The following is a 20394-nucleotide window of genomic DNA, read 5'->3' as shown; positions in this document are numbered from 1 at the left end:
GACTTACCAGTCAACTATAAACTACACTCCCCCTCCCCCCAAAAAATTAAATGTCTGCCTTCCAAATTCACCACGAGATTTGCTTTACTGAGAACGCCGTAAGATACCACCTCAGTTACAAGATACAATAATTAACAAGCAGAGTGAAGCTAACAAGGCCTACTGTCTTTTAAATGGCCACTAATTCCTCACCCTGGAAGAGACTCAGCACGTTTAAAAATGCTGTGGGAACTGAGCAAGATACAAGAGCCATGCAGTGAAGGAGAACTTTTCCGCCCGCCCATTCCACAGCTTGCTTGCTGACTGTAAGGCAAATATCTCGGAGACCTACAAATTAAGAGAGAGATCATGATCAAACTCAGTTATATAAATCACTAGTGCTGTCATTTTTGAAGCTGCTATGAAACTCACCTGGAGTTGACTGTTTCCTAGCAAGTATTTGTTGCCGATATCAAAAACTTGCTCTGATACCATGAAACTGAATGCCATTTTAGTTATCAGTGGTGAAGGAGTCGGCCTGCAAGCGTAAAGGCTGCACATTAAAACAAACCGAAGGAATGCAGGTCAGAACTTTTAAACGATAAAATTTTTACGATGTGCAACAGTGCCAACTCTAACCAAACTAATGATTCAATACAACCATCTGGTTGAGAGTCCGATAACCAACTTATTCAACACCAACAACAGAAGATTTGTTTCAAATGGGTTACAGAATGAGCCAAACAAATACAGCCTTCAGCTGCTTTTGACGAAACACAAATGCTTCTGTTGGATCACTGGACAGACCGAAAGTAGTTTTGTACTCACTGCAATATGAGGATAACCCACGGCACACAGTTTGTAACATTTGTGAGGATATCTCCGTAAGGTAGTCGCTATAGATCCAGAGACAGGAAGTCATTCCTGTGTGAACCCACTCCAAGATCCCAGTTAAGAGCCAACGGAAGCCTGTAAACAAATTGGAACAAACTATTAAAAACTTCTCTTCTTAAACGAATTTATCAAAGCAAGAAAGACGGACGCGTCATCAGGTCACTTTGAGCTAGTCATTGGCCTGAAAAATTCGACGAAGCCAGCAGGAGAAAATACGAATAGGCTCCAAAGGCTAAGACAAGGAAAGGTTAGGGAACGGCTTCTCATCGAGGCGAATGAAAGCGCAATCACTGCACTCGCAGCCAGACAGTCACCAAGGAGAGCTATATATGCCTCTCATAACAAACCTCGTGGATCGCAGGCCTCACTTACACTCACTATAAAGAAACAAGAAAAGTATGATTTATTTATACGTACCGAAACTCGGACCAACGCTCAGGGGAATTCAAATTTCAAGTTTGGCCGTTACGGACTAGTGCGCTGGATTATCTATCTGTCTGCCGGCAAACACCATCTAGAAATAAATCTGCTTTCACAATTCCCATTATGTCGCCAAACTTGATCAAACAAACGTTAAAACTGGTTAAAACACACTTATTGTTCTTGCTTGAAGTGCTTGGCTTTGGTCTACCACAGAGCACAGAGGGGACGGACGGGTCTACTACCCGCACGACTTCGACGTGCGAATAGTGTATCGGCTAGTCTGGTGGCTTCAACCTCAACGCGTCTTTGTTGTTTCTGCCAAGCTTTCTGCTTAGAAGAAATGCAATTATTGTTCGTTTAATGTTCATTCTAAAGTTTTAGACATGTGTAAGTTTATTTGGCCATTCGCTAAGTAACCTTTTCTCCTTGCCTTGCTGGCTCTCCATTTGGAAATACATATGCCGCAGCACATAACCTGTACGTTATGTAAATTACCCTCAGGAATTCTTTTTTTTAATCAGGGTCTACGCTGTTGTGTATGTAATATGTTTAAAGCTGTTAAATGATGCGCCCACTTTTCTTATCCTGTGTGACTTACGGTTCCAGATGGTTTTCTAAGGAGCTGGTCTAATGTTTTACAATTTTTCCAAGGTTGGATTTTCACTCATGAAGAGCAGTACAAAGTCAAAGTTCCTGCAGTTTTTGGTGAAAAAAACTTTCAGGCTACGCTAACAGCTGCCAAAGAAAAGAAACAACGAGCAGCGGACGGTTTGATTGGTAAATTTCCATGCAACATCTCACAAGTATGTAATGGTGTGTGGTTCTTGTTGAATGTCTTATGTTTTTCCTTTTGTCTTTCGGTTTGTTGTAAGGAAGAAGACCTGCACCTTGAATTTGGAGCTGAATTTTTTTTTACTCTGCTGCTGAACACCCATTTTAGCATTCCTTCTATAATGGTTCATTTCTGTTCAGTGGCACATTGCAAAGGAAAGTGGCGTAGTGGCTCTAAACATCTGAGATTTCATTCTTTTCCTAAAGATGAAGAGACATGCAAGCTATGGCAAAAGGCAGTTGGGAGGCTTAATCCACCATCTAATTCAATGAAGGTGTGCAGCAGACATTTCAGTGAGGATGATTATCAAATATTTTTACCTGGTATGTTGACTGTTTTGACACAGTCATTTGACTTATCTTAAATGTACCCTTAAATGTAAACTGACTTGTTTCTTTGTTTGTAGGTTGCAAACGTCTTAAGAAATCTGCTGTTCCATCGGTGTATTTACCTTCTAAGGTTGACGCTTTTTCCCAAACTGACGATTGTGATGGGATGATAAATGTGAGTTTCACTTGAATGATTTTGCCAGCTAATGCTTCAACTCTCCAGTCATTGATTGAGAAGCTACTATGCGCTTGCTTAGTCCATAATATTTTTATGATTTTATGTTGTCCAAAGATAATCTACCATTAAAAGGTTGAAGAAAGTGAAGCCTTATTGTTGTATTTGTTTGTGCAGGTCTGTTCAATGAGTCAGTTATGTTCATCATTTGAGATGGAATACGATCCACAACGATGTCCAACTCCTACTCCTGAGTCGCCGCAGTTCTCTGAAGAGAACTTTTTGAATGTGGCTATTAAAGAAGAAATTGACTTGATACCTTCAATGCAGCTGATCACAAGAGAGAGTAGTGGAGAGATACGTTTCAGTCAACCGGAACCAAATGATATTTTATTAAACGATTTTGAATTTGACTTCTTGAGTGGGATTTCCAAAAACTGCTTTCAGAGCCTATTTGCCTTGTTGACTACAGAATCTCTTACGTTGCCCTCCTGTAACATGAGTGCCAAGAATCAGCTCTTGCTTACCTTGTGCAAATACAAGTACAATTTGCCATATCCCATTTTGAACATAATTTTTAAAATCAAGGATTCTGATGCACTTGCAGTATTTTCATTTTGGACTTATCATATTTTCAAAACATTGAAATTAAACTCTTTGGTAGATGTAAAACCAGAGAAAAGCTTGCAACAATCTGTCAGTGTGGGCTTTTTGAAGATTCCTGTACTGGAACCATCATCCCCCTGTGCTCATCAACATGAACACTCTTACTCTGAAAGTTGTCCCTATCTTAAATCACTTGTTGTGATTGATGATGATAGTCAATTGATTTTGTACTGCTCCAAACTTTATGGAGTATTTACACGTGATGAATCCATGTTGCTAGATAAAGAATTTCAGCAGTGCCTTGCTGCAAGCACCTCCATTAAATGGTATGGGGACTTCAATTTATCACAGTTATTTCCTGATAAAGATATTGAAGTTGTTATATCAGACAATATCTCCTCATGCCTATGCAGAAAGCGACATGACTATGGTGCCGTTTGTGCATCTTCTTCTGTTCTGCTTACCAAACAATTTCAAAACTTGATGGCATTTTTCAAAATTTTATCTGAAGGCTTGCCCTATGGCCTCTTAATCATCTCATCTGAAATTGTTTTCAATTGCATGACTATTTTTAATTTTAGGAGTGGATCAACTGAAAATTGAAGTCTGGCAAGCAAGTGTGTCTTATTATTTATTTTTTAAAATTAGAATTTGGAGTGTGTTTCTTTGATATATAATGTTACAGGACTGTGTTCAATGACTGACCTCAGGTGAAATTTAGTGTTGAGCATGCATAAGCTTTCAAAGAAAATGCTTCGTAATTTATGATCTATTTGTTTGTGTAACAAACTAAATGGTTTGTACCTTACGTATGCTCAAAATACTCTGTAAGGCTTAACTATGTGGACACTGCAGGAAATAACCACAACAAAAGTACACAAATTTCTGGCAAATTTTTTATTAGGAATTAAGTGTACTTTTCAAGTACAACAATTGTTGTACAAAATACAATGGAACCGGCATGACGAGTGCTGTGCAGTCCAGGGCTCGTTGTGGTTTCTACAATTCTCCTCGTACTTTCTACAATCCCTGTTGTACCTTTATTGTACAGTTTTTGTTGGTACTTTTGTTGTACTATCCACACTTTTTCTAGCAGTGGATAAGTGTTATCAGCCTGCAAAATCTCAACACTGTCGACTCGACCTTTTAGGTGGAGACCAATAGACACACAGACAGACAGACAGACATAAAAAGTTTCCTACTCTTCTCGAGTAAGAGGCTTCGCTATCGCTCAGCTCATTATTTGCTATAAGACAAGGAATCGAAAGGGAGATGATGCACCCATAGCCCCTTGTAAATTTGTCATAACAATAAAATTGTATTCATTATTTGTATTATATTATTAGATTATTTTTTAAATACTAATTTGTTTAGTGGACAATACTTATACTTCATTCATCGGTGAAGGGTCGACGGTTCGAGCCTTGACTGTTTATCCGTGAGTAGAGGTCGCTGCTGTCGCTTCAGTTGTTTGCCTGGTTGTCCTTCCCCCACTTGAATCCCAAGAACGGGGCCCGCACCACAGCCCTCGAGACTGTTCGTTTCGAGATCGTGTGGCGGAGGCAAAGTTGGCAATACTGACATCATTCCAATTGGCGCCTACACTTTGCCGCCGTTTTCTCCTGTCCTGACCTGCTCCCATTGTACCGGTGCCAGTGTAACCTTTTCTTAATTTCGTCGAGTCTGCTTTAGGCCGTCTTCAGATTTTTTGCTGCATGGTTTGATAGCGCTCATCGAAACCATTGGTGAGTACTTTCCATGCAACTCTTTTAAGTATCTAGGGGTAGGTTGGAGAAGAAAAGTAAAGGGTAAGACAACCCCCTTGTGGCCTACTGCACCAGTCCATGACATCCATATAACAGGGTTTTCCCACTCAGATTTTCATATTCAGTTGAAATAAGTGGTCGAGGGATGGCTACAAGTCAAGATATCAGCTCCACAATGTTTGTACTTTTCTTCCCTAACCTACCCCTATTGCCCCATCTCCGGCATGGCAGCTCCTGGCAAGGATCATGTTTCACGCGGACATGGGTCAATGATCATGAGATTTGCTTTCATCCCTTCTTTGCGTTTACCAAAAGTTGAAGTGATTAGTGGTTCTGTAACAATTTGTTGCATTCATTGATGTTACTGCAAATTTACCAAGAACACACTGAACTACAAAGTCAAGGTTCATTTCGAATGCCACTGTAAACTTGTCTTGAAAACAAGTCAGAACTAATCTCCTCCAACATTGGGTCACTAAAGCTTGCGTTAATAATTGGTCCTAGAATCTCTTTAGTAACCTATAAGACTTGTAAAGCTCCAAAATGAATCTCTACATATTTTTGAATTTTATTTGAACACATGAATGTTGAGAACTTATTACATATCATCTTGCAAGATTTTTGTAACTGTCTTGTTTCCTTTTTTTCGTTTTTAGTGTTTGAAGCCATGGAGCAGCAGCAGGCCTTGTTACTTCTGCTGCAACAGTTCCAGCAAGCTCAGCAAGTGCAGCAGCTATTGAGTCAACAGCCCCAGTCTCCCATGTTGCTTCAGCCTTCGGCGGCATTCCATCAGCTGCAGCAGCAGCTTGAAGCGCAGCCGCTGAGTCCCTTGCAACTTCTACAGCAGCGGAATCTTCTGTTGCCACCATTCCAGCCGCAAGCAAGGTTTGTGCTGGGATACTTTTCTGTGCCAATCATTACAGAGCAGCTTTGAATGATTTCACTTGACTGAGGTTCCAGCATTTTGTCAACATGGGTTGATATCATTTCAAAGATGTTATACCTGGGCAAACTGTTGTAACATTTCAGACAATTCAAACCATTCACTCCTCCAAAATTGCGTTACCAAAACAATGTTATTGTATTTTAATTTTATTTAAGTACCCTTTTATTTATTGCAAATTTTGCACCTATACTTTTCTTTCAGCATCACTGAGGTCCCTGTAAGCAGTCCTTCTGTTGGTCCTTCTCAAAGGTAAGAGACGGTCATAAATGGAGCTCTGAACCTGGAATGGACTCGACAAAATAATTAAATTGCTTTCCTTATTTTTAGCTCTCTCAAAACTTCTGCTCTTGCTGTGCCATCAGATTCCACTCAATCAAGGTTGTATTTTTTAAGACTCTTTCTATTTAATACAGTTTGTTTTGTTAAAGGAAAAATAACATTAATTCTTATTGTTTCACTTTTAGCTGTGCATCTACTAGTGATGCTGCCAGTATCACTACAAGGTAAAAGGATTAATTTTAGTTTCCCCTTTCATAGTGTCACAGTCACATGATGCTTGACACTGTGATAGACAAGGAGTGATGGTACTCTACAATGATTCCTAAATTATTTTATTTTTCTGCAGTTCGAAATCTCAAGTTGTTGAAGTGGACTCAATCTCCTCAGCAAAGGCTGCACAAGCAGCTAAGGAAAGGTATGTGTGAACATTCTTCAATCTTTAAAGATTATCGTATTTTTCTATTTTGTCATTTTTCAACATGATTCATCTACTGTTAAATTTCATTCTTTTCTCAGCTCACCTGAAGAGAAGACAGACAGCAAGAGGTAAACTTTTTTTTTTAGTTTTTTAATTTGAGATATTAATGCGACTAGACCATTCCCTGTGTAACACTTAAAATTTTTTTATGTTTTCTAATTTTAGTTTGGAACCTGCTCCTCTCACTTTTGCCGTAAGCTCGGATTCAGATGAGGACAACGAAGAGGCAGACACTGAATTCCAGGTATTCATTTCTGTATCTAAATTATTTATGTGTTTGAATCAGTCGAAGTTTGTTTGTTTGGACTATTATTGTTGGTGTCAAGTTCGGCTTACATCTGTAATTGCTTCTCGTTTTGGTTAAGCTTTCATTTCTTTTTATTTCAGCCCAAAAAGCCTCGCAAAACCATTGATGATGTAAGTTGAACTGTGGATTATGCAGAATTCTGTCTTTGTTACCACTTATGTCTTCATGGACCCTTTTTGTTCCATAGGGAAAGAAAAAATCATGTAAAGCAGCAGCACCCTCGAGGTCTAGGGCAGGGCGTCCCAAAAATTCAAAAAATAAGACCGAGCCAAAATCTGCCCTCGTAAAAAAGCTGGCAAGTCTTCAGTCCCCCTCCGTTTCAATTATCAGTAAGAATCACTCACCTATTTTTTTTTCTCATTATATTTCTCTGTTCCTGAGTTTCTACTTCATGTCTATTTTCTTCAGATGCTGACAATGTGCCGGAAACGTCAGGGAGGTCTCTCAGATCAGGCTCTCATGGACGGAGCGAACCCCAAGGAGGTTTGCTAATGCTTTCCCTGTATTGGATCAATATGCTAATGAATGTGTTCTTTATTAATCATTTATCCTTTTTTTAGGTTCAAGTTCCAACTTACATCCAGTGGACATTGGTTTTGATTTTACCCCTAAGAAATGCATTGATCCAGAAATTCTAGAGAGAATTGAAGCATGCATTGTCAAGACTTCCACATCATGGGATGATGTTGTGGGTCTTGACAATGTAAAGCAGCGTCTCAGAGTATGTTTGACAGCACAACTTTGATAACTTACCACAATTCTCGTGCCTGTACCACTTCTCATAATGTGTCTTGTTTCAGGAAGCAGCTGTCCTTCCCATAATAAGGCCTGAATTATTCGTTGGGCCCAGGGCAGCCTCTAAGGGCGTTTTGCTGTATGGTCCACCTGGAACGGGAAAAACCATGCTAGGTATTTTTTGATGATCTATATGGTTTTTGTGCAGCATATGCAAATGTTGTTATGATCCATTTATGACACATTGTTCTGCTCTTTTCTTACAGCAAAATGTGCTGCAGCTGCGTCTAACTGCACTTTCATATCCATCAGAGCTTCAGACATAATGTCTAAGTGGATTGGTGATGGGGAGAAGGGAGTGGCTGCCCTCTTTGATGTTGCAAGGTATGTTTTTCTGATGAAATTAATTAAATTGGTATACATTCTGAAGTAGTTATGCTTCAGCCCTTTAACTTCAGTATGTATGACATTGACTGAACTTTGCCCATAGCGTAGTTGACCCAAAGAATGCGTTTGTCATCATACATTTATGCTTCCATATTCATGTTTCCAGGGAAAAGCAACCCACTATCATCTTTATAGATGAGGTTGACTCCCTACTCTCAGCAAGGAGGCAGGGCGAACATGACGCTATCAGGAGGATAAAAACCGAAATCTTGAGTCAATGGGTGAGCTGACTTGTAATTGGCAAAAATAATGATTTGGCATGCGTCACTGTCTTTGAATTTTTTTACCAATTTTCATTAATGTTATTATCATTAGGATGGCCTCTCAGGTGAGAGCCAAAGCCGCATAATGGTGCTCGGTGCTACCAACAGGCCAATGGATTTGGATCTGGCGGCCATGCGCCGCTTCGCTCGGCACTTGTATGTGCCCCTTCCCGACATTGAGGTAAATAATTTATTGAGTTGAATGTAAATTTGAAATGATGACCCCTCAATTTTAACATTCTGAAACTGTTTTCAGGCGCGCAAAGACATGTTCAGGAAGTTCTCCAAAAGTGGGGATGTGAAAGTAAAATTGACCGACTTCGACATTGTAGCCCTTGGACTACACACGTCAAACTACTCTGCAGCTGACATCACAAACGTTCTGAATGATGCCTGCATGGCACCATTAAGAGAGCTCTCCTATGAAGAGGTGGAAACAATTCCACTTGATGAGGTACAGTCTGAATTTGGTGAATATTATTTTGGTTTGATGATGTCATCTTGCCAGAACTATTATTCTAATTCCTTTTCAGATTCGACCTGTATGCAGGGATGACATTGAGAAGACCCTCACCAGTATTCAACCCACCTGCAATTTGGATTCCATAGCCCAATTGGAGAAGTGGAATAAGAGGAGCTTGTGACATGTTATTCTTCCATGTGTATTCTGACCAGCCTGTCTGATCAGCCTAAGACATTTTTGTAGTTGTTCTTTTTACTTTTGGTGAAGTTCTCATTGTCCGTATGTCTGATCACCCTGAGACATTTTTGTAGTTGTTTTTTTTTACTTTTGGTGAAGTTCTCATTGTCCGTATGTCTGATCAGCCTAAGACATTTTTGTAGTTGTTTTGTTTACTTTTGGTGAAGTTCTCATTGTCCGTATGTTTATTGCATTTGCAATTTCCAATTTCTTGTAATTAGAGCTATGTTCTTTACTTCTGGTGAAGTTCTCATTGCCCGTATGTTTATCGCATTTGCAATTTCTTTTCATTAGAGCTATGTTTTTTACTTCTGGTAAAGTTCTCATTGCCCGTATGTTTATTGCATTTGCAATTTCCAATTTCTTGTAATTAGAGCTATATGGCTGTACTACACTTTCAAATATATGAAACCATTTTAAGTCTAACACAAACTAGTCATGATTTCCCCCGAATGCAAATGGCACCAAGACTATTATTCAGTACAGTGGTGTGTGCTGTAGAAAATGAAACGACTCATCCTGCACGCTTATCATATCTTTTACTCTCCACACAGCACTTTCTCAAGATGGACAACTGTGCTTTAACAATACATACAAATACAAATTGTGCTGCAGGCAGCCCTTGGCCTGCATGAAGCCCTTCTGGCACTTGCAGATGGCCCCGGTGCGCCAGGATGCCGGAGTACCTCTTGTAGACGCACGACAACAGGGAGATGGGCCGCTAGTTGTTGAGGTCCTGCTTGTCGCCCATCTTGTGCAGCACTACGGTGCGGGCGGGATCCTCTTATGCTGCAGACACACCTTGAGGACGTGGGGGTCACCGCGCTTCAGGTCCTGTTACCTGATTCCGTCCAGGTCGGGGGCGGTGTTGGTGGCGCGCCGGAGCTTGGCGGCGTGCTGCTTGGTGTCGGGCAGCACAGTCTCTCGCGGCGGCTTGCCCAGGTCCTGGAGGCGCGCAAAGAGCTGCTGGAAGTGCTCCTCCACGGCGTCGTCGCGGTGGACGGCGTATACAGGCGAGTCTTCCTGCCTGACATCGCGTAAGGCCTTCTTGCTGTTGGTGCGGTAGAGCCATTGCAGTTGCTTCCGGGCCTCGACGCCGTTCTGGTCGTCATGGGCTTCTTCACGGCCCCGGCCCCTCTGCCACGTCAGCGACCACGGCCTCCTTGGCTTGACGGAGCTGGTCGGCGCGGAGGCTGCAGGGCTTGCGAGGTCCGCGACGAGGGCCTCGAACACATTCCACTCCATGTCCGTGCTGAGCTTCTTCAGCCACTCTCTCTCTTGAACTTGTTGGCCTTGGGAACGGCGTGGGTTGGCGGCGGCGTCTCGTTGTCAGAGCTTAAGCCCTCGAGGGGGCTCTACCGGTCGTGGCCCTGGCTGCGTGTAGACGTTGAGGCCGGCGGCGTGGTGAAGGCACTTCGACAAGATGGAGGGCCCCTTATCCAACCCTCCCAACTCGTCTCTGGATCCGCACCTGGGGAAGTAACGCGAGGGACGCCAGCGGTGAAGGAGGGACGGGCTTCGAAAAAGTGTCCATACGCCGCCCACTAGAGTGACAGGGAGCGCTTAGGACGCATCCAGGCATCCGGTAGAGGTGCCCCGAAACCCGGGAGCCGGCCACTGAGACCGCTGAGAGGCGCCACGGGGACTAAGCATGCAAGCATGGTCCAAACTCCGAGGCGATTTGTGACAGGGAACGTCCCAAAGATTGATTCCGAAAGGCGATTCGATCGTTCCGTCTCTCCCGCACTTACACGGAACGCCTCATGGGTGCAAGAAAGAGACCGAAGAAAAGTACCTTCGGAATCAGTCGAGATCAGTCTTCAGGTGGTAGAGGGACAGGGCGTGCCATTGCTACGGCGCCTTGAGCGCCTTGTCTGTTCCCGCGTGCAGCACAGAATTAGATAACCATGAGGCTGGCACTGCCCATCTTTTCTTTGCGAATCGCACCATCAGCCTGTCCCATTCGTGATACGGTCCGCGAAGACACCAAAGACACAGGCCGGCCCGCCCGGCTCACTGCCCGGAGCGAACGCCTGCGGAGCGACAGGTAGGCCAGCCCGGTCGGTTCGCCCGCCTGCCGGGGTGCCTACCAGGCTGGCTAAGCCGGCTTGGCCGCCCCCTCTTCCCTCTCCCTGCCGTCTGATTCCGAACACTGTTTTTTCGCTCGTCTCTCTCGCACCCTAACGGGATACCCCATGAGTGCGAGCGAGACAGAGCGACCAAAGCAGTGCTCGGAATCAGACGGCGAGGCCGCGCGCCGCGCTGCGGCCAAGTAGAGGCAGCAGGCGTGCGTGGTGGCGTGGGGAGTGGTGTGGACTCACGGTGTAGTGTAGGCGGTGTAGAGAGACTACTCTCTTTCTTACACCTGAACTGGAGGCTTGGACCTTCCAGGCAGATTCCAAACTGACGTTTGGGCGCCGTCTCTGTCGCACTAATGGAGCGTCTTGCAAGGGTGCGAGAGAGATGATCGACAAACCTTTACTTGAAATCTTATTGGAGGCTCCGCCACTCGTCGTGTCGTCGTGGACGCGTGCGTGCGGCCTGGGTTGCCTGGGGCCGAGGGAAGATCACCGCGGCGCACTGCTTGCTCGCCAGAGGCACTCGCCCGCGGCGCTGCAGGCGCCGTGGAGGTAGGCAACCCATCGTGACAGTGGCCCTGGGCGTTCCCTTCCTGTGAAGCCGCGTCAATGGCGTGCTGCTATTCCCTGACCGTTGCTACAGTTCTCGGCAAGCACGCCGACCTCTCCAATCAAAACCTTAAACACACACACACATGCCATGAGAAGAGAGTAAAGTTAGTGGGAACAGGCTTTCGCGCACCGTCGCCACAATTCCACAATGCACGCCACTCGGCGCGTTGGCTAGGAGACACCATGACGAGCACCTAGAGGTACTTGGGAACCGCCACGCACCCCCGCTGCCCACCAGCGGGGAGCTTAGTTCACATTAACCGCCGCAAAAGGTTGGGAACTGCTGCGCTAAAGGTCTACAGAGGCCTAACAGCGTTCCCAAGGAGAACACTGAGTCACGGGGAGGTCATTTTGACCTAAATCTACATCATTTTGACCTCAAAATGGTACCTAGCCGTGACCTTTTCTCTCATTTTGAGCTCATAGTGACATCAAGTTGACTTTTCTGTTCTCCTTGGGTAGATGATGATGATGTGGCGTGATGTGGTCGTGCGTCGGACAGGAGGTGCACCGCCACCACGAGGCAGAGCACGCGACGCGACGATCCGAGCACTCCACTACTTGGAGCGCGCTGCGCAAAGCCGCTGCACCACCAGGTTCGGCCTGCGGACCCGTCGAGGCACGCGAAAGGTTCCCGCTCGGGGTTCAGCGTCAGCAGCAGGTCGCCGAAGCAGACGGGGGCGCGGAGTCGGCAGGACTCGTTGACCATTGGCCATTGTGGTCTCGGCCGCCGGCGCCGGCCTGCCGCGGCCTCTCCGAGGGACCCTCCCTCTATCGAGCGCCTAGAGGTGAGATGACCAGGACTAGAGGCAAGTGGCGCTCGGTCACCGAAGGGACCGGATGGCGATCTTCCATCCAACCGCCGCACAGTGCGGATTAGCGTGCTGTCTTACCCCGGAGGCTTCGACCCACCACGCTCATTCCAATAACTATCATTTGCGCGCTGTCTCTGTGACACTCACGGGCGGCGTACCGCAAGAGTGCGAGAGAGACAGACCGACAAATCGGTATTTGAAATTACATGCTCCGGCCTTCAGGTCGAGGGAAAGACATGGGCGGGGCGAGTCCAGCAAGGTGTCGGCCGACACTCAGTCTGAGACTGTGGGCGTATGAACCCGGTCTACCGAGAAAACCACTCCTGTCAGTAGGGACGACCCGTCACGTGCTGGTGAATCACCATAAAGGCGGGGCGGGCCCGAAAGGCAGACGATCATTTGTGGTCCGGCCATTAATAGCAATCGCAATCGCCACCAGCATAGGCCGGCCCGGCGCACAGCGGTGCGTGCCAGTGAACTGGGTTGCCTACCTCCACCCTCACAGGCGTTTGCGCTATTGCTGCCGCAGGGTGTTGCTCTCCACTCTCCAGTCGCGTCACTCGCTGCGGCACGGGCAGCCCGGTACGGAGGGGAAAGAGTAGCAACTTCCGCTCACCCCAGTCCTCGGAGCCTAACCTGGACAACCGGAACTCCCGGGCGGGCCTTTAGGACTCCTAGAGCAAGCGCACGGTGGTAAGCTGAAGCGGACGTTGTGTCACATTCGGGTCACATTCGTGTCACTTGCTGAACTACAAGAAGGCCGCTGACCACCACGATGCCGGGAGGCTCCGGTTCCCGTCGGGGCTCTGCATCCGGCGCGTCCGGCTACTCCATGGAGGACATGTTCCATCGGTGGAGCGAGGCGTCGACGGCCATCCAGAAGCAGACAACGGACGTTGCGCCAGCTGGCCATGCAGTCCCGCAACCCGACGCCGCGGCCCGCCCCCGACCTAAGGTTTGACGGCACCATGCTGTGGGCCATCTTTGGCACGCAGTTCCGCGGCGCGGGAGTTCGGCTGGACCGACGCCGAGAAGGGACGTCGCCTTCTCCGTGCCCTCCACGGACCCGCGGCGGCGCTGCTGCAGACCCTGCCGCCCGCCCAGCACACCGACTACGCGGCGCTGCACGCCCGCCTGCAGGAGAGGTACGCGCCAGCCGCCCGTGCCCGCGTCGCCGAGGCGTCCTTGGAGCACCGCCGGCAGAAGCCCACGGAGGGCATCCGTGAGTACGCCGACGCCGTGCTGGGGTTGGTGCGCGAGGCGTACCCCACCTGGGCGGAGGACCCGCTGCAGTCGACGGCACGCCGGGCCTTCATCGCCGGCCTCGCCGACCCCGAGGTGCGCCGGGACATCCGCCGCCGAGACCCGGACACCTTCGCCGAGACCGTCGCCGCGGCCCTGCGGCTGGAGGCAGTCGACCAAGCGGAGCAGCCTGCCGCCAAGAGACCCAGGGTCTGCTAGAGTCCTTAAGCGTCCCTTAAGGACTCTAGGGTCTGCCAGGTAGGGGAAGAGCCTTCCACCCCCGCAGCCGCTGCCCAGCAGGACGCCGACGTGCGCGTGGCCGCCGTCCGCCCGCCTGCCAACGAGGACCGGTCGCTGGTGGCCGAACTTCGAGACCTGCTTCGGGAGATGCGGCAGCCTGGCGCGGCCAACGCGGGCTGAGACCGCCACGGCGACCGCCGAGATGACCGCCGCGGAGGACGCGCACTCTGCTCCCTTTGCAACGGCCTCGGCCACTTCCGTCGCGACTGCCCTAACAGCTCGCAGCGCCGGGACGACCAGGATCGGTCATCGGACCGATAACGCAACTACGCGTACTGCGTGACCCGCCGCGAGCTCCTCGCCATGGTCCTGGCCTCGCCATCCGCCGCTTCCACCACTACCTGGTCGGCCGGGCGTTTCTGGTCCGGTCCGCCCACGCGGCTACACAGCAGGTTGTCACGGATCTCGAGGGACTGCCACTGCAACCACAGGGCCTTCGTGGGTACGCCGGCGTCGCTGACCGACTCCTTGCTGGGTCGGACGCCGTCCTCCACGGCGCGCAGGATGGGGCCGATGTCCGGGTCCGCGGCCTGGACCGCACGGAAGTCCAAGGGCGTCGGCGAGTCAGCGTACACCAGGCGCGTGCGCCTGACGGCGACCTCAGCCGGCGGAAGGGGCAGGTCGCGGCGGGAGCAGTGCCAGCACTCCGGGTCCTCAGGGGCGGCGGGACAGGGCGTCCGCGTTGCCATGGTCCTGGCCGCGGCGGTGCTCGACGGTGAAGTCGTAGGCCGCGAGGGACTCCAGCCAACGGGGCAGCTGCCCGTCCGCCGTGTCACGCAGGGAACGCAACCACTGCAGCGCCGCGTGTGCTGCTGTGCCGCCGCTTCGTGGACGACCGGGACCGCGTCATGCACCAGCTGATCCTGCCACGGGTCTACGTCCCAACCGTGCTCCGCACGCTGCACGACGCCCCGGGCACTGGCGGACACCTGGGCCACAACAAGACCATCGGCAAGGTGCGGGCCGCGAGCGTGCCTGGCAGGAAGCGCTCACCTCCAAGGAGCGGTACCACATGCGCGCCAAGCGTCCGTCCTCCGCCGCCGGAGACTCCGTGTGGCTCTACGACCTCAAGCGTCGTAGGGGCCTCAACCCCAAGCTGCAGTGCTGGTGGTTCCCCTCGTCCCCGCATCGGCCTAATGCTACACTGAACACCCTCACCCGGTACCCCGCCAACAAAAGGCACTCTGTAGCCCGGCTCAATCGGCAATAAACCCTTGACTAGTGCAGACGTGCCTCCTTTCCCGCACACGCCAGTCCCTAACAGTACTTTATTACATGGTGAAATCCTACCATTCCATTCATTTTTTTCATTAAGTAATTTGTGTAATTTATCGCCCTTACATTTTATGTTTGTATATTATGCTTGCAGACATGAATCAAGTTGGGAGTGTATATCCGCACGAATTCTGTCGAATAGCATTTGAGGAAATTCTGCACGATTCGTGTATCCTGCCAAAGGATCGCTATTCGCACGAATCATAAATAATTGAAAAAAATTTACAATCCAAAATTCGTGCGAACAATCTAGCTGTACGACACCGCACGAATCGTGCAGGCCGCTACAGGAAGAATATTCGCACGAAGTGGGGGGTAAATAGCCGACCTTACACGCACGCGCATTCACCGGGTAATTTGACACCAAGTCCATGCCGTTCGTCTGTGTATCCGGCACCGTTGCGGTTCTGTGAAAAAAATCCTGTGAAGAAGTTGCGTCATTACTATATGGAAGTTGAGTCCTGAGGACTCTGTTCACTGAAGAGAAGGTGAGCCTGTCACATGAGGCATTATAGAACTGATGTATACTTGGTTTCTTCTAAGTAACTCTGATATTAACCTCTCCATGTTATCTCTTGACTTGCTCCTTTCTTAACTTGAATCAATTACTTGCACGCAATATAATTTCCAATTGAATTTATTGTCAGTATGACGGAGACAGAGAAGCAGAAGCCCTTGCTCTATGTGGGGCAAGAATTCACAAACTATGATGATTTCGAAAAGTTGCTCTGGGAGTTTCAGTTTCGACACCATACAGTCTTTACCGTTGGTATGTCCAAGAAAATTGAACAAATGAATAAAATAAGAGCTGCTAGGGGGGTAACTCCGCAGCCTCCAGAGCTGAAGTATGCCTATCTGACTTTACGTTGCAAGCGAGGAGGGCCCACAAGAATTGGCACTGGCACTGGAGCTCGTTGTCTGCAGTCGTAAGTATTTGAGTTTTGTGCTCTCGGGGCCTTTTGGCACTCTATTTATGCCAGTTTTTCCTTTCAGAACCTGGAAAGCTGGATGTCCTGCTAAAATACGCTTAACTGCGAGGAAGAACGTGTTGGTCCTGACTGAAATTTGTACAGTACATGAAAATCATTCTTGTGATAAGGCGGAGTTTGACCTAATGCCAGAAGTCAGGCAATACCGCTTAGACAAACTGGCTTCCGGTGACCAGCCAGTCGACCTGGAACTTCTACTGAAGACAAAGGTGAAGCCGTCTGTTATCCGGAACCTCCTGAGGGACAGAGGAAGTGGTTTCATACATCCTAGAGACTTGGCCAACATGCGGTATGTTTGAATGATTTATTTAGTGCAGAAGGCCTTTAAAATATAGGTCTACAGTAATGTCGTTACTATGAACTTTCTCCTTTGTAGGGCTCGATTGAAAAAGAAAAGCACAGGTGGCAAGTCAGAGGAAGAGCGATTGATTGATGCTTTGGAGAAGTTGAAGGAGTCTGACCCTCTAGCATCCATTTATGTAGTTAAGGACCCAGATTCAGGCGAACTAGCCAATCTCTTCATTCAAACAGGAGCCATGAAACAAAATATGATCAACTACGGCAGACTTATTCTTTTTGATCACACCTACAAGATAAACAAAAACAGAATGCCTGTAGCTGTCATTATGGTCATGGACGGCAATGGTGATGGCCAGGTGGCTGGTGTGGCTTTCTTGGCCAATGAAAAGAAAGAAAATGTGAAGAACACAATCTCGGCATTCATTGAGAGCACTGGTGAAAGCACAGTCAAGGAAATAAAGACTGCTGTTATTGACAAAGATATGTCTGAATTGGGGGCATTACGAGAGCTTCTGCCCCATGTGAACGTGCAATTGTGTGATTTTCATGTGTCGAATGTTTTTAAAACTGAGGTCAAAAAACGGTGTGATAAAGGTGCAGTTGATGAAGTTCTGGCTATACTGAAAAAGCTCCGTTTTGCAAAAGATGATATAGAGTTTAGTGAGTTTTATAAAGAACTGCAAGGTGCTGCCTCATCTGAATTCTTAGATTACTTCAATACCAACTGGCTTGAATTTCCAGCCGCCTGGTCATTCAGAGACAAGAAGTCTTCAATTAATCTGGGCAACACAACAAATAACAGATTAGAAAATTTCAACGGCAAGATGAAGCTTGTAAGCTCTTGTTTGTATTAGTGCCTCTATCGTAATTCCTGCCTTGAAAAATACTTATTGTCTTTTTTTTCACTTTCATTCACAGATCCTTGATATGAACAACACTCTCGCAGAATCAGTGGAAGGTTTGTTGGGCATCGTGCAAAGCAAAGAAGAGGATAGCTATTTTAAGAGCAAATTTGAGTCAGTTAAGACATATTACCTCACAAATTCAAAGAACCCCAACCATAGTGAAGTTATTAGCAGCCTTACAAACTTTGCTGCTAAGCTGGTTATTTTTGAATTGAACTCTGATGCAGATGTAGAAGAAGCTGAGGAATATGCAACCACTGAATTGAGTTGTGATTGTACATTTTTTTCTAGCTATGGTCTGCCCTGCAGACACATTTTCTTCATCCGCAAGGAAAACAGTGAGTTGAATTCTATTTTGTAAAATATAAATGTAACATTTTTGTACCATGTATCTCATAAGGTCTCATGTTTGTTTCTAGATTCACCTTTGTTTGACAGCAGCAATGTCCACAACATGTGGAAAAAAGGTGTTACAAGTAGCAACAATCATGTGCCTGAACTGGGAGGGTTCACTGTCAGGGTGGACAAGAAGATTGAGCCAAAGAATCCTGCGGAAAAATACTCAAAGGCCATGGTTGTAGCAAAGAGTCTATGTGACCTCATGTCCCAATGTGGATCTCAGGATTATGCAGAAAAATTTTCTTTCCTGCAGTCCCTCTTCAAATTATGGGCTGAAGGCGGAGAGGCAATTCTTTTGCAGAAAGTGAAGAATAATCAAGTACCATCTTTGAACGGAGAAGGTAATATTTTTTTGACGCCCCTCAAAAAACACAAATAACTAGAGATTAAACTTTTAAAGAAAAAAACTAATCCTTTTTTTAAATCACAATTAGTGTTAACTTTAGATATTCCGGCTGAATTGGATGAAGTTTCTAACACCAGAGCCATCACAGAGGGTGATACTATCATCCAAAGTGCTATCCTAGATAACCCAGAGCAAATTTTAATTGACCAAGAAGAACATACTGATACTTCTAGCCAAGGTAACAATAATCTTATTATTCCTGTTCTTTCCAACCCTACACAACAAGGAATCTTTTTTAATTTATAAAAAATTGAGATATTTTAAATGGAGTATTGGAAAAATTTATTTACTTCAAGCGGGCTATTATTATTAATTACCTTAATTTATTTTTAGTAACTCATGAGGAGAAAAGCTTGGTCTGTTGTTCCTGTGGCAATGATACATCAGGTGCTCACAAGTGCATTAAGTGCGGCAAGACAGTTCATGTGTTGAGTATGTGCTCGGAGCCAGCACCAGGTTCTCAGGAAAAATATGGTCAGCCTAGGATCTGCAAACAGTGCAGTGTGAAGGAAGGTACCTTCTGGTGCTGAATTGAATACAATGAGCAGTGAATTGTGCTGTGTGTGTGGGTTTCAGACCCATGGCACTTTAAAATAATGCTCTCAGTTTCAGGTTCTTCTTGCGTTGGTGACATCATGATTACTACTCCTCCCTTCCATCGTACTGTTTTGAAGAAACTTTGTCATTGTCTGAAGCCTGTAGCAAGGTAAGCTTGAAACAATGACTACAGACTTATGCCATCTCTCTCTCTCTCTCTTATACATTCATCAAATATTTTCTGCCTTCTTAGACTTGTCGCTGGTCCAAATGCACGCAGACCTGGCATGCATTACTTTAAATGCAGAGAACGCAGCAGAAGACCTTTTGACCTCACTGTTGGCTGCAACTTTTGGCTGCCTGCACCAAATCCTGGACCAAATGACTTTGACTTTGGTGCTTCAAACCAGATTGATGTTACCAGTCAGATTGATAATATGATTCAGATTGACGAAGCCGCAAGCACCCCTTTAGGTATTAAAATCTTATTCAAATTTTTTATGTGTAGCGGCTATAAATATGCTTAAGAAGAAAATCTTCTAAAAAAAAGGTGTTTTGTCATTCCAGAAAATCTCAATAATAATGCTGACAATGATGATGGCAATGAAAAAAACACCAGCCTAAATCTGCTGGTACAGGAAATAGAGAGGTCAGAAACCCAGGAATCCCCATCATCAGCTCAAGAACAGTCAGAGAGTATCAGGTCTCAACTCAAGGACTTGAAACTTCCAGTAAATGTTAAACCTAGAGGCCGTCCAAAGAATGTTGGAAAGACCAACACTAACATCTGGCTGGGAGGTAAAAAAACGAATAATTAAGGTTTCTTTGCCTTTTCTTTGGAGGTTTGTGCTTGTGTTTGATAATATTTTATTTAACCTCAGGATCTAAAGGCCGATCCAGCAAGAGCAAGGCTGCCACATCTAGTTAGTTCAATGTGAATTCTTCATAATTCATCTAATTTACATTAAAACGCAATCTGCAATAAAATTTATCTTATCTTTCAGGGGGGCGCATAATGACAGTTGAGGAACGGAGAAAGGCAGGCGTTGATGGGAGAATTGAGAGAGGTAAAAGCATCCCCGATTCTGATGTGAGGAAAGAGGGAAGTGTCTTTTATGTCAGGTCCCAGACAAATGCAATGGAATACACTGTTCAAAGTAGCCAAAGTCCTTCAATTTGTGAGTGTGATACCAGTGTCAAAGACTGCCCTCACAGATACTCCTGCAACTGTGAGGACAGAATCAAGCCCTGCAAACACATTTACAAAGTCCATAATTTAGTTCAAAGTTCCATGTCTTATAACTCTTCTGCAACGGGTGAGTTTTATTTTGCTCCTGTTACTTGCACTAACAGAGAGGGACTTCGTAGAAATGTTAA

At 46.6% G+C, this 20394-nt stretch overlaps 3 protein-coding genes and 1 long non-coding RNA gene across 11 annotated transcripts in view; 3 read left to right on the top strand and 1 right to left on the bottom strand.

Annotated features, from left to right (window-relative positions):
• Window positions 1-42: 42 nt before the first annotated feature.
• On the bottom strand, window positions 43-1525 carry LOC117640575. The gene is made up of 4 exons (XR_004587437.1): window positions 1291-1525; window positions 808-948; window positions 412-517; window positions 43-327 (listed from the first exon to the last, which is right to left on the bottom strand). It is a non-coding gene; the product is annotated as an uncharacterized LOC117640575 (long non-coding RNA).
• A 23-nt stretch (window positions 1526-1548) lies between these two features.
• Window positions 1549-4199, top strand: LOC117640560. 7 transcript variants are annotated; one of them, XM_034377107.1, is made up of 5 exons: window positions 1549-1683; window positions 1948-2073; window positions 2173-2451; window positions 2535-2632; window positions 2810-4199. In XM_034377107.1, the coding sequence occupies exons 1-5, from the start codon at window positions 1680-1682 to the stop codon at window positions 3839-3841; spliced, it is 1539 nt and encodes a 512-aa protein (XP_034232998.1). In that variant the 5' UTR covers window positions 1549-1679; the 3' UTR covers window positions 3842-4199. The 7 variants fall into 7 exon arrangements, with proteins under 7 accessions (XP_034232998.1, XP_034232997.1, XP_034232996.1 ...); XM_034377106.1 differs by having other exon boundaries at window positions 1568-1683; window positions 1903-2073; XM_034377105.1 differs by having other exon boundaries at window positions 1575-1773; window positions 1903-2073.
• Window positions 4200-4203: 4 nt separating this feature from the next.
• LOC117640556 (suppressor protein of bem1/bed5 double mutants-like) lies at window positions 4204-9566 on the top strand. Of its 2 annotated transcripts, XM_034377094.1 has the most exons (18): window positions 4204-4983; window positions 5661-5889; window positions 6152-6199; window positions 6278-6328; window positions 6415-6453; window positions 6576-6644; window positions 6746-6775; window positions 6873-6951; window positions 7095-7124; window positions 7202-7343; window positions 7423-7497; window positions 7575-7735; window positions 7815-7923; window positions 8016-8133; window positions 8303-8417; window positions 8512-8640; window positions 8716-8913; window positions 8993-9566. In XM_034377094.1, exons 2-18 carry the CDS (start codon window positions 5672-5674, stop codon window positions 9101-9103), a joined length of 1722 nt encoding a protein of 573 aa, XP_034232985.1. In that variant the 5' UTR covers window positions 4204-4983; window positions 5661-5671; the 3' UTR covers window positions 9104-9566. The 2 variants fall into 2 exon arrangements, with proteins under 2 accessions (XP_034232985.1, XP_034232984.1); XM_034377093.1 differs by having other exon boundaries at window positions 4204-5889.
• A 6057-nt stretch (window positions 9567-15623) lies between these two features.
• Window positions 15624-20394, top strand: part of LOC117640401 — a 6054-nt gene continuing 1283 nt past the window's right edge. Inside the window, exons 1-13 of the mRNA XM_034376880.1 lie at window positions 15624-15969; window positions 16129-16407; window positions 16475-16759; window positions 16847-17603; window positions 17689-18013; window positions 18095-18415; window positions 18509-18658; window positions 18814-18993; window positions 19093-19186; window positions 19271-19491; window positions 19585-19815; window positions 19899-19940; window positions 20022-20333. Coding sequence (XP_034232771.1) covers window positions 16130-16407; window positions 16475-16759; window positions 16847-17603; window positions 17689-18013; window positions 18095-18415; window positions 18509-18658; window positions 18814-18993; window positions 19093-19186; window positions 19271-19491; window positions 19585-19815; window positions 19899-19940; window positions 20022-20333 — 3196 coding nt within the window. The 5' untranslated portion in view covers window positions 15624-15969; window position 16129. The remainder of the gene's footprint in view (window positions 15970-16128; window positions 16408-16474; window positions 16760-16846; window positions 17604-17688; window positions 18014-18094; window positions 18416-18508; window positions 18659-18813; window positions 18994-19092; window positions 19187-19270; window positions 19492-19584; window positions 19816-19898; window positions 19941-20021; window positions 20334-20394) is intronic.

Source organism: Thrips palmi, unplaced genomic scaffold (assembly GCF_012932325.1).
Source record: "Thrips palmi isolate BJ-2018 unplaced genomic scaffold, TpBJ-2018v1 HiC_scaffold_12, whole genome shotgun sequence".
Taxonomy (NCBI): domain Eukaryota; kingdom Metazoa; phylum Arthropoda; class Insecta; order Thysanoptera; family Thripidae; genus Thrips; species Thrips palmi.
This window is presented reverse-complemented; position numbering and strand designations above follow the sequence as displayed.